Source organism: Ixodes scapularis, unplaced genomic scaffold, assembly GCF_016920785.2.
Source record: "Ixodes scapularis isolate PalLabHiFi unplaced genomic scaffold, ASM1692078v2 PGA_scaffold4__175_contigs__length_147842914, whole genome shotgun sequence".
NCBI classification, from domain to species: domain Eukaryota; kingdom Metazoa; phylum Arthropoda; class Arachnida; order Ixodida; family Ixodidae; genus Ixodes; species Ixodes scapularis.
Window position 1 is genome coordinate 134,278,237 of NW_024609879.1, and position 13,511 is coordinate 134,291,747.

At 46.0% G+C, this 13,511-nt stretch overlaps 1 protein-coding gene across 1 annotated transcript in view; it reads right to left on the reverse strand.

The window, feature by feature from the left end:
* LOC115311846 (poly [ADP-ribose] polymerase 1) overlaps positions 1-13,511 on the reverse strand; it is a 70,917-nt gene that overhangs the window by 17,427 nt on the left and 39,979 nt on the right. The window contains exons 13-20 of the mRNA XM_029970701.4: positions 11,956-11,995; positions 10,806-10,886; positions 8,187-8,319; positions 7,301-7,499; positions 6,638-6,763; positions 4,759-4,842; positions 4,185-4,307; positions 249-476 (exon numbers count right to left, since the gene is read on the reverse strand). Of these exons, the coding sequence (XP_029826561.2) occupies positions 249-476; positions 4,185-4,307; positions 4,759-4,842; positions 6,638-6,763; positions 7,301-7,499; positions 8,187-8,319; positions 10,806-10,886; positions 11,956-11,995 (1,014 nt within the window). The remainder of the gene's footprint in view (positions 1-248; positions 477-4,184; positions 4,308-4,758; positions 4,843-6,637; positions 6,764-7,300; positions 7,500-8,186; positions 8,320-10,805; positions 10,887-11,955; positions 11,996-13,511) is intronic.

The window sequence follows — 13,511 nt, forward strand, 5'->3', positions numbered from 1 at the left end:
CAACTATGGCCGAAGCCGCAACCAAAGCTGCAGCCACAGCCGCATAGGCAGCCATAGCCGCAGCTGCAAACATAGCAGCAGCCATATCCACAACTGCAACCACAACCGTAGCCGCTACTGCAACAATAACCACAACCATAGCCGCAACTGCAACCATCGCTGGAACCACAACCACAACCAGAACCGCAACCATGGTCGGAACCCCAAACGCGGTCGCAACCGCAACCATAACTGCAACCGCAACCTACCTCCAGGATCTGCAGCTTGTAAGAGCGGTGGGTCTCGGCGTGGGTGGTCTCCACATACTTGCTCATGAGGGCAAACTCGTCGGAGTCCCTCCAGACCACCTCGATGCCCGCCTTGAGCTGACTGTAATGGAAGTCCACGGGGTGTGTGCCAGTCTCCGTAGCCTCCGCCTTGAGCATGCTGTAGGCCACTTCAATCTCCAGCAGGGAGTCCACCATGCCAATCTTTTGCTGCGTCGGAGAAGCAAAGGCTCTCTACTTCACGGCCCGCTCCCCTCCTCCATTTGTTCATTCCTACCTCCTCCATTTGTTCATTCCTATGCAAGCTCCTGAACTTAAAACTTCACCAACACAATTTTAGAATTGCCAGAATAAAAACACATATATCAGCAAAAAAAAAAAAAAGTCTTGCCATAAATTTTTCTTTATTTAGAGCAATATATTGAAGGGGCCAGAAATGAATTTTGGGTAGGGATACATAAATTCAGATTGTGATTTTACTAATAGCATATTGTTTAGTGGGCCAAAAGAAAGACAAGAGAAAACCAAAAGACTGCTTTTCGGTACAAAAATTTTAGAACAGCGGACTATTTCGTACTTCATGTCCTTCGAAAGCTCTCCACCTTTTCACTGCAGTACCCAAGGCACGCCACCCGGCCCCAAAGCACATCACAAGACATCTGGCCTCACTATATTCCGGTCACCCCTAAGCTGGGACAGTCTGGTGGGAGCTACGTGCTTGCAGGACCCATCATCGCCTGACCCCATTCTCTGCTCGTGCGCACACGCGAGGGAGCGTGTGATCACGTGGAAAAAGACAAAAGTGTGGCCGGTCCAACGAACACATAGCTTTCACAGCACTGTCAGCTTAGGGGAAAGCAACTTCTGTCCAAATTTTGAGCGACGGACTAAACTCGTAGTGGGAGAATGGCGACGCCCGGGTACACAAACACAACTTAAAGGGTCCAAGCGAGAAGAGGGAGTTGCTCCTTTCCCTCCTCTTGAAATGTTTGGTAATGTTGTGAGATTTGTAAGTTGAGAAGGAAAGCCAAGAAGAAGCAGAAAAATCGTTTCATGGCCCCTTTAAGTTGAGAGATATTTTGAGTAAGGCGCTTCCCCCAAATAGTAGTACATCTGAAAATCCCTCCTACAACACAGAACTCCCAAAAAAACATTTCAAGTGCCTAGGTAAAACATGTACTATATTTACTCGCATAATAAACACAGTTTTTTCTCGAAACATTGACACATAGTTGAACCCGAATGTACAGTGCAGTCCACTTATAACGATATTGAGAAAACCGCAAAATCCAATCGTTATAGCCGATTATCGTTATATCTGGATCAAATCAAATCTAAAAAAATAGCGATCAAATCTAAAAAATTTGATCGCTATAAGCGATATATCGTTATATCTGGTATCGTTATAAGTGGATTACACTGTATTGAATTCAAAGGGGATCGTGAAATAGTTTGATATATCGATAATTTGACATACAAAAATATGTTAATTTAAGCTCCTCCCAGTTGAAAATTCCGCGCATCTCTGCTAATACCTAAGGCCGCGACAAACGGGACCTAATAGAGCCTCTAAGAGCCACCAAATACAGTAGAGTTTAGTGAGTGGATATCACAAATGTTTGCGATCATTTACGCTTGGCCACGACCTCCACACAAAACACAAGAATAATTTTAAAAAATGAAAAACCGGAAAAAGCGAGCTGATTAAAAAAATAAACTCTTGATTCATGAAATAAAGTCAAGCAAACAACAAAAAGGAAACCTCACTAAATTCAGGCAAAAAAAAAAGAAAGGTAAAAAAAATGGGTAAAGCAATAACGGGGAAAAGAGAAGGTAAACAAAAATAAAGCCTTCAAAGTGTGATTGCTCAACCGTTGTAGTCAATACACTCAACTTGACGAAAACTTCTTTTTTTTTTTTTTACTCATTTTGTTTTGGGGTTAAAGGACACATGCAAAGGAAAAAAACATTTTCTTGAACGGCTTAGATGGAAAAGGATGTCATAAAACGATTTTACAACAACAAAAAAAAATTTTTAGAGCTATATTTACGGCGCAAAACGAATGTGTAGTTGGCGCCCGCGGGCACCGCGGAAAAGTGGTCCGTATTTATCACGTGACTGGTCCTTATTTATCACGTGGTGCTTGCGCTCTTTCGGAAGCTTCCTATGGCCTCTAAAAGTAACTTATTCATCTTTGTTTGAAGTATAAAAAAAAACTAAGATGAATAAGTAACTTTTAGAGCCCAAAAGAGACTCCTGAAAAAGCGCAAGCAGACGTGATAGACCTGTGCGCCGGTCAGACGACGGCGGCGGCGCCCCGAAGCAGACGAACTTGTGCGGCGGCGGCGACGGCGGTGTGGAGAAACGCGTTGAAGCGGCGTTCGCACAACGCTCAGCGTGCGGCGGCGACGCAGCGCGGCGGAGCGCGGGCCTACCACGTGGGCCCGCGGGTAGACGCGGGCCTACCCGCGAGCGCCAACTACAAATTCGTATAGCGTCGTAAATATAGCTCTAAAAATTTTTTTTCTTCGTTGTAAAATTGTTTTATGACATCGTTTTTCCATCTAAGCTGTCTAAAAAAAATGCTTTTTTCCTTTGCATGTGTCCTTTAAGGAGTTGCGCAGCAACAGCAGTGTTCGTGGAAAGAGCGCAGGTTATCGTTCAGCGGGCACTGCCTGCCCTCCCTGCATGCACGCCCCCTTCCCATCCTCAATTTTTTTTTTTTTTTGCTTTTTGCTTTTGTTATTCTACTTTTTTTTTTTTAAAGGTTGTTTTTCTTTTTCTTACAACTGCTCTTTCCCTGCGTATGTATCCCCGTGCCCGTATGCTGGCTTGGCAGTCTGCCGGACCCGCAACGCGAGCTCTGTGCTCGCTGCGCAAATCTGACCGCAGAAAAAGCTACGGGCGCGGGCGGCCGTGCTTAGTTTGAGGGCGTGCTTAGTGTGCTTAGTTCGGCCATGTTTGGACTGTTCGATACAAAGAATAATTTGAAATACCCGAATGTGATATAACCGGGCTCAAATGTATTTGGAGGGGGGGGAGGAGGCGTTCATTACGTGGGGTAAAATTATTGCATTCACACATTTTGTGCATATGTCATAGTAGGTGCCATCTATGACGCGGCAAGGTACTGCGACACATCTCCACTGATGGAGGCACACCCGCTGCTGGTCAGGGGTGCGCCACGGGAACCATGTCTTGTAAATTGTGAATCGTGCACATTTGGCACGCCTTTTGTTGAAGGGAAAGCGCCCTACAAAGCTCACTCAGCACGGACAGCAACGCGACCGTTCTTAGGCCTAACCACTTTCACTCGCTGTCCGAAAGCCGATTACAGGTGACGGCGTGTTTGCTGACATCATCAATGCATCCGATAGGCGAAAATGTCCGGGGCTGGGAAATTCCTCGACCCCAAGCTTCGTCAAGTGTGCGCGCCGCTCGGTTTCACGGTTGATCACTTCCGCAACTACGCACTTGCCACCACTTGCAGCCATTAAGAGAGCCGCTGGGCTTGACTTGACTTAACCCGACCGCTTGGCGGCAAAAAAAACAAATTGGCTTGGTGGCTAGCTAAACTGGGCGCAATTAGAGACTCCCAGAACCTATTGGTACCCACTTCGGGGGGTGCGTTTATTATGCGAGTGCGTTCATTATGCAAATAAATACAGAATGTGACCAAAAAAAAAGTTTTATGGAAAAGAAATACATTTTTAGCGCAATATTTGCGTCGCTGATCATTTTGAGTCACGAACAATTTTCCGAAGAATGCTCCTACTTCAAAACGTCATCCCTTAAAAATAGAAGCACGACTGGGACGACAATATTTAACATTTTTGATGGATCGCAGGCTGACAGAGATCGGGAAGCGCCTATTTACGGAGTACGCTGCCGCACGCTTCCGGGAGGGAGGGACTGACCTTGATGAGCTCATCGTTGTTGAGGATGGTGGGCTTCCTCATCCCAAAGTCGTGCGGGATCAGGGTGTAGAAGCGATTGGAAGCGTCCAGGAACTTTGACTCGCTGCCCCCGTTCTTGATCAGCTGCGATTCAGACATCCCAAGACGCACAAAGAGAATGAGGTTTGCACCAGAAAGAAAGAAAAATTTCGCGGCTCTTTGCCACGTCCAGCAAATCAACTGCGGCGACAGCCAGGGCACTGTGCACTAACCAGGACGTGGTCGTGGTGTTGCGCGGCATCATAGTGCTACGCGACGTAAAGTCATCACGTGCAGTGACATCACTGCGCCGAGTCAGGACGTCACTTGGTACTGAGACGAGAATTTTCCCCACCAAACATGGAGGGGAAATTTTCGCGTGAAATGTAGCAAAGGAATTTCTGCATCACGATGACCCTACGGAAACACACCCGAGAATCCGCTGGGAAGCCTCACCATTGAACGCCCACCGTAGTAGGAACAACTGCTCCTTTCCATACAAGGGGAGGAACAACAAAATGCAACTTCAAGCAACTCGTGAAATCCGCCGACTCACCTCGGAGAGTTCGGTCAGCACCGAGTAGGCCTGCTGAATCTGCCTCTTGGACAGCTTTCCCAGGGGCATCTTGGTCAGGTCAATCTGCGACAACAACCCCGTCGTCAGCACGTCGGACGGTTTCCACTTGCTGACGGGCGAGCGACACGAGTGCCAGTGGAGGCGCGTCCTTCCACCCGTTTCCACGTCTGCGGTCGTGCTCAATCAGCGTTCCTTCGTCCAAGACCCGCCGGCTTCTACATCTACGCTACATTCTCTGTAATTATTAGCACCTACTTCACCGAGAAAATGTGTTGAAAACAACATTTACAAGGCCTTGGCGGCACCTAAATCGCGCAGAAGCCACAAAATCGAGAAGGACATTGAGCAACTGCCGCTCACGTTCGAACTTGGTGGACGACCGCCATTTTGGTCTTGGTTTGAAGCGGAGTTTTCTCCCCTTTTTCCCGCCCTACAAAACAGTGTCCGCCACGCAGTGTCGGCGTAATCGGCATTTTCCCGCCTCGCGATTCCAAAGCCAAGATTGACCGTACCATTGGCTGCAACGCTTGTTTTCCCTCCGTTGCCATGGCAACTGCGCCTCCACGACCTCGCGTCGTCTGCTACGGCTGCTTGCTGCTCCCGCGCTTTGTAAACTCCGCTTCACTTTTCGCCACTTTCATGATCGTTTGCAGCACTTTGTTTTAGTAGTTTTGCATACTTTGCATGTGTGTTTCATGGCTGCATGCAATGCGGAAGATGAAGTATGAGACGGTGTACGCATTTGGCGCACGAGTGCAGTTCATGCAAATTCAGAAAAGCAGAACGAGAAAGTGCATAAGGACACTTCGAACTACTCTACGGTGTAAAGCCGTTTCACATGGCACAATCCTGCTTGCAATTTTACTGATTTTCGCTTGTAATGCTGCTCGCTCGAGAGAAAACAAAAAAATAAAAGCCATGGATTCAATATTGCGCTAAAATTGTTTCGCAATTAAATGAATAAAAAGGGCTTTGTCATGCCCTGGAGTGCCTATCTAGGAATAGTTATAACAAATATCACATCCCCACTATGTTGCAAATTCGCCAGGCCTGAGACAAAAATAAGTAAATGGACCATTCTGAGAAATGTTTGTACTTGAGGCACAACTTTATGAAACGTGGCAGTTACTCTTATATATGCACTATGAATGTACCCTGAAGATTTCATACAGATATCTATAGGAATAAAAAAAGCTTAAAAGTTTGATGCCCACTTCCCCACATGTACAGCCAAATATAACGGAACACCTCGGCAGTTCTCCAGGGAATTACTTTTCTGAATGCCCTAAACCAGCTTCTGCTGCCTTTCTGTTCTGTATGGACTCACTTAATCCTTGAGCAAGGACCCTAAAAAAACTGCCAGCACTCTGTCATATACTTTTCATCAATTACTTTCCAATCATATCTAAATCTGCCATATAAGTAACATATAGCAAAGTTTTTTTATCAGGCAATACACATTTCTTTCGTTGCCAACTCTGACATCGGAGAGCAGTGTCACTTTTTATAGACTTGAAGGCACTTCATTGTATGTTTGTTACTACATCATTCATTTTATGCACGGTTTTTTCCTTAGTGGACTGCGCTATTCTGGGCAAGCAAATAAGAAAACAAAACGACGCCGAAATCACCTGCTAGATGCAATAATAAAGAAATTTGACAATTTGACGCAGGAAGGAATCCCAGCAAACAAGGGTATTGTTCGAGGCTAGAGAAGCACTTTGCAAGGTCAAACAATTAGTGCTACCCCCTCTGAAGAACACATTGGAAAGATCCATAACAATTTAATGCTACAATGATTAGGGTAAAAAAAGACTTCTTGCTGCCAACACGACAAAGAAAAGAACTGGCCCCTCACCTCAAACTCAACCATTGTTTTCTTAAAGTTGTCCATGTCGAAGATCATGCAGATGAGCTCCTGCACCGCATGGTGGAGTTTCGAGTTCTTGTTGGGCTTCATTTTCTCCATCTTGCCACCACTCTCCTGGGATCGCAACAGAATATGAAATACACTCCATGTTGTACATGCTACAAACAAGGAAACAAATCTAAGACGAAATAAAACCTTCTCGCAGATTGTTTCAGTAAAACACCTGGGCAAGAATAGACCCGGCGGAGAGGTCGGCACTTTAGAAATGAACTCGCTCGCACACAGCCAGCCAAAAATTAAGAAAAGCCATTTTCTCACCACAAACTTCAAACCCACTACTCCACCAACCCTCACTAACTCAAAAACTCTGAAATTAACAAACTCACTAAACTTGCCATACTCACAAAATTCATAAACTCATCAAACAAATGAACTCACCAAAAGTAATAAACTCACCAAACTCATGAACACATCAAACTCACCGAGCTCACGAATTCAGCCAAACTAACGAACTCGCACTTCACCTGAATTCCCTCACCTAACTCACGGCCCTCGCTCAACCTCATTTCCCGTCCGAGGGCAAGTGGCCGAACTCGCGAGCGAGTTCTCAGAAGGTACGGAATCGAAAGAGCCCGACTCGAATGGCCTCACCTGCCCGTAGTCCAGCTCAAGCGGGTAGAAACGATTGGGCTGCTTGACCATGTCCTTGCGCTGGGACCACGGGTTGCCCGTTTTCTCCTCGAACAGGGCCTTGAAGTGGTGCTTGGCCTCCTCCAGGGTGTCCATCTGCTCCAGCTTGTTTGAGCCCACGCTCGTGCCCACGCGGCCCCACGCCCGGTACACCCAGTACCTGTGGCAGGCGGCAGTCTTCTAGAGCGGGGGTTCTCGAGGAACACCTCCTGGTCTCGGCATTGAAAAAGTAAAGCTGCGGAGAAGCCCACGGACCTTGTATGCAACAATGCCCGCGCTAGGGAGTGTTTAGCACAAGGTTATGCATCGGTGGACGGCTCGGATATTCTAAAGTAGTGCCTAAACTGGGCAACACACTCTTCACCCAATGAAGAGAAAGGCCACTCACGAGGCGAGGCATTGCAGCGGATTCGGCGTGGACAACGTGGCTCGCTAAATTTGGTTGGAAATGCCTTCCACTAAATTTAGAGGGGAATCGGCGTCGCGTGACATCGAAGTTTCCCCGTCGAATTTAGCGGAGAAATTTCTCCGCTAAATTTAACGGAGAAATATATTGTGACGCGACCAGATGTAGCATGAAAATTCCACCAATTTTCACAAGGAACATGTGGCAACGTCACGCCACACTGTAACAATATGCAACAATGTGATGTCGCTGTTATACGATGCCACGCGACCTCCCCGCTAAATTCAGCGGGAGGTGCATCTCGGCTCAACGTAGTGGGAAAACTAAGACGCCACAAGACAATGTAATTGTCGCACCTTTTTCAAATTATGAACGACGACAGATGACGACGGTACGTAGTATGCGTGCAGCAATGTAACGCACGGGTGGAGCGACCCTCACCTGTTCCGCTGGTCGCTCTCGAGCAACTGCAGCTTGTAGTAGGAGTTGGTGCCCCTGCTCACGTCGACCATGCCAAGCACCGAGCTGAAGATCTCCTTATCGCGGGTGTACACGTGCGCCACGTCCGCCAGGCCTGCGTTGTCGGGGCTCATGTCAGATCCAAGGTACTTGCAAACATGTGCGTGCAAGTGAGGACACTGACGGAAATTACGCCTTTAGGCTGTATTCAGAAGCCTTAATGGGGGACGTGGACCAGAAAATTAATTTTATTGCAAGAAGAGTTGATCTTAAAAAATGCCGTATTTTCACCCACCGTCTGAAGAGCATTTTCAGTTTTCAATAATGTCTGCTGTACAGCTACCATGTTATGAACTATTTTACGTGCCACGGTGCTAATTGAAAGTTAGAGATCTGGACCCGTTGAATGCACCTCCTTCCATTCTTTTTCAATATGAATTTAATTTTCAATCAATTTATTGTTTGGTAATGCAATTAAGAAAGAGAAATTCGTTATGTTTCCCATCTGCAACTTAATAAAGAATGCACACATGGATTGTTTTTTGTTTTTTCACTTTATTGATGCCCTAATAAAAAGATGTTAAGACTTTTAAAGATACTACCAGCCAACTTTTGAGGGCCAATGCATGGAGTGGACAAAAGAAAAAAGGTCAACAAAACATATTTTGGCAATGCCCTTTTGGCAGTATCTTCCTCTTCAGATCGTATTGCTACTTTGTCGCTCTCCTTTAGTATTATTGCTTGCCCCTTGATTCGAGGGCAATTTATTTGTCAAGGAATGCCTACTACCAAAGTTAGCTCGCCCACAAACGACGCAAGCAGGTGGCTATTGTCAGGAGAAGAATGGAGTCTCGTAGAATAAGGTCCTACCTATATACTCCAGGAAGCTTTTGTGTGCTTGGGACTCGTAAAAAAGTGAGAAAACTAAAGTTGAAACTTCAAATGCATTTTTCTCAGTTTCACTGTTTGACAGGAAATGTTGTATGAGGCGATGCATCATTGGACGTCTTGAAAGTGCAAAAGAATACTTCATTCAGAGTTGCCCTGTATTTAAATTTCCCGAGGAATTTCTGAGATTGTTCATTTATTGTCAAAACTCAATCTATGGGCTCTAGGCATCGTAAGAAACCCAATATTACATTCAAGGGCGGCCGATTTCCCCATGAAAAATCCAATCAAAGATTGTGCCACGCCCCTGTTTCTGTGCCGTGGCGCAAAGACAGCAGGTGAGGGCACGCGACAGCCAATCACGAGGGACGGCTTCCCAGCAAATTCATTTTTCGAATGCCCACCCAGAAGCTGTCGCTCATGATTGGCCATCGGACGGATGTAATTTTGGATCTTTTTCCGATGCCTAGAGCCCGTAGGTTAAGTTATGACAATACTTGTTCGATCTGAGAATCCGCTTGAAAGCCCCTTTTCTTTAAGGTACTCACAATCTAAAAAAAATTCACCCCCTCACGATAAAAACAAAATACAATTTTAAAATGCAAATATATTTTTCGTTTTTCCCTTTTTTTTTAGAATTGCATTTTTTACATTTAATTTGTACCTTACCTTGCACTATGGGTATTCTTTTTCTCATTAAATCAAACATGTTGTGGATTGCATTTATCATTTCAGTACATTTCCTAATGAAGTTCCTTTCTCCTTGAGCTTGATACGTGTAGTATGCAGGAAAATTGGCCTATAAGACTGCTACTTTAGATGTCATCATGCTGAATAGGAATCTACTCACCCTGAAAATTGGAACCAATATGAACAAAGGGTTCAAAAGTTAACCCTACCAGGCCACATCATTCCTCAAAATTATTATATGGGTCGTGCGGCTAGAGTATGATGGCTTTCGTTACGAGACAATTCTGAGGGCATGTCCAAAATTTTCCAAAACCTTAGACACCAAGATGCATGTCAAAGCGACCAAATGCAACCAGAAAACATTGTTTCCATCTGCCAAAACGATGTGCGGATTAAAAAAAATTGAGGTACACCTAAGCACTTCTTATGAGTTGTGAATGCAAAAGCATGCAAGCCGCTCGTCTGCTCCCTTTTTCATCTGCTGCATACTTTTCGCCGCCAGTCAGCGTGCGTGTTCCCACGCTGACCTTGGAAGCTCCATGTTAACGGGCGCTGATGGACCACGCAACACCATGGGGTGAGCGGTCGTGGAAACTGACAAGCGCAGCGGCCAATGGGAGCCCCATTGACGCGGGCCAGCCAATGAAGCCGAAGGCGAAATCTATCCGCTTTACTTTGCTCCTTTGGAATCAAGGAAACTAGGCGCTGTTGTCGTGCTTCAAACTAATGACGTCAGCTCACTCCATGGGACCAGTTAATGCTCTCGCATTAAAAACCGGCGGCACGACCGCCTGCAAGGCCAGGCCCAACAGGGGGCCATTTCGCGCGTCACAAGAACAGCAACGCATCGCGTAGTATGCATTTGCGGCCGATTGTCAAGGCCCCAGAGGCCGGGAAATTGTCCACATCTTTGCACGAAGCGCAAGATCACTGCCACAAAGGCCCCTCTCAATTAATTTTTCTTGTCGGCGGTCCACCGATATTTTCAAAAGACGGAGAGGAACGACTGGACACTCCACCCACCCGACTCTGGCTCGACGACCGCCAAACCCTTGACCGTGAGCTTCATCGTCGACGGGCCGCTCTTGGCAAACATCCTGTCCACTGCGAATTGGGGAAGAAGCGCACAGTCAGATGTCGTTCCTATCGCGGTGTGCACGAGCCAAGAATCTGTAAATATTCGGACCTAGGGGGAATCAAACCGCATCTAAGGACTGCTGGTGAAATCCCACTCGTTATTAGAAATTACGGTGATCGGAATCTCCGACTGGTGTGATCCCTGCTTCGTCAAGGGTGGTCCCTCAATTTCCGTCCAATGGCGTCGCACGAGTTTTGTGCCGTTGCCTGCCACAGTCCTTGGAGACAGCAAACAGTGGCACCCAGTGATGCTCCACGCAGGAAATCTTTCCCTTCTTTAAAGAATTTTAGGTCTCAATTTTGGTGGAAAGGGAAATGGAAATTTTAACGCAATTCTAGGAATAATTAAGAATTAACGAGGGCGTTTTGAAAGAGCTGTCTTTAGACAGGAAAGTTTCTCCCAGCAACTTAATTTAGGATCTAGGGAAAGCTAAGGAACAACTCGCAAGCAAGACGGTGAGTGTGCAGGCGAGCTGGTGGTAGCTAATCATGTCGTATTACACCTGAGACTGCGGTGGAAGAAATCGGAAGAACTTTCAGTAGAAGGAACAGACACAGAGAACGTCTCAATGTCTCTGTGTCTGTTCCTTCTACTGAAAGTTCTTCCGATTTCTTCCACCGCAGTCGCAAGCAACAATAAAATTTCTGGGAAAGTTGCCCTGTCTGAAAAAACCCTTAAAAAATCTAATAAAAAAAAAAAAAAAAAAAAGTCTCATGGTCTAAAAGTTTTAAGAAAGTCAGAAAGTCGCGTTGTAAGGAGGAGAGGTGGCTGAACGACTGCTAGGAGCAGCGAAATGGCCACGTCTAAAGGATATATAATTTAGCTAATAAAAATATAAACTGACCAGTAATATATTTACTGACCAGATATAAGGAAGCCTTCCCCAAGTGTGTCAAATAGAGCAGCCTTGTTGTGGAGGAACCGTTACCGAATTTAGGCAGTTATTTATGAAATACACTTCACCACTGCCTGACGCTAGCGGCTGAACCGTCTAGCAAAAAAGTAGACACGGAAAGAGAACCCAAAGATACTCACTCTGAGACTTGGTCTTGTACTTCTCAATCTTAGATCCAGCCTGCGAGGGAACAAAGCCTTCAGCACGAGTATCGACTGAATTAAAACTGAAGCACATAACAACTTTGAGATAACTTGGATGTAAGCCAACGGCAGTCAGCTCTCCGCCAGTAATTACCTACATTGTTTACAAGTTAGGGCATTAAGTCAATTTAAATGCCAAAAAGAGCTAAAACCAAGTCGAAGAAAGTGACAAGAAAAACAAATTGCGTGCCAGCTGACATTTACGGGCGAGAAAGACGTCAATGATTGAATTCAAATTTTAAAACGTAAATGAATTTAATAAAAAGTTCAGTGAAACTAACTGCACATTGAATCAAATACAAATATTAGACCTGAAAATATGAAAACCAATTAAAAGATTTACACGCAGCTAATTACATAAAAATATTTAAGGACACCTGTTATATTACTACACTTCAGCTATGCCACCTTGGCTGACTCATGCATCATACCAGGAGTCTCAAACACGCGGCCCACAGGTAACCTTCTACGAGTCCCGGCTCCCACGCCTCGAGAGCCAGAAATGGCAAGCGCCATAGTGATCTCATCTCGCCGACTCATTTTCGCTCGAAAAGTAGCTCCGCTCTTTTATTGTATGCACACAGTTTATACTTATCTGTGTTCATTTTTGTTCTTTGCTTCCCAGCTTTTTTGCAATGTACAACTGTTCCTCTACTAGACTGCAAGTGCGAGCTACAGTCAAACCCGGTTATATCGAACCCGTTTATATCAAATTATCCCTTATATCGAACACTTTTTGTGCACAGTAAAGTTACAGTGATAATATATAGCAAAAACTATGGTTACATAGTAAAAAAAAAGCCGCTTACAACTCCCTGTAACGCCGAATTAGAGCGCAGCTCTTGAGGAGGAGGAGGGAGGGGCACTGGGGGGGGGGGGTTAAACTAACCAGGGGGGGGTCACGTTACCTTGGGGGTCACGTGACCCCCAATGCCGATGTCATCACTGACGTCACTGATGACGTCATCAGTGACGATGACGATGCGGGTACCGATGACGTCATTAGTGACGTCACTGATGACTTCACCAGTGATGATGACGATGACGATGCGAATGTCGGTGACGTCATCAGTGACGTCGCTGATGACGTCATCAGTGATGATGACGATGACGATGCCGGTGACGACATCAGTGACGTCACTGATGACGTCATCAGTGATGATGACGATGACGATGTGGATGCCGGTGACGTCATCAGTGATGATGACGATGACGATGTGGATGCCGGTGACGTCATCAGTGATGATGACGATGACGATGTGGATGCCGGTGACGTCATCAGTGATGATGACGATGACGATGCGGATGCCGGTGACGTCATCAGTGATGATGACGATGACGATGTGGATGCCAGTGACGTCATCAGTGATGATGACGATGACGATGTGGATGCCGGTGACGTCATCAGTGATGATGACGATGACGATGCGGATGCCGGTGACGTCATCAGTGATGACGATGACGATGTGGATGCCGGTGACGTCATCAGTGAT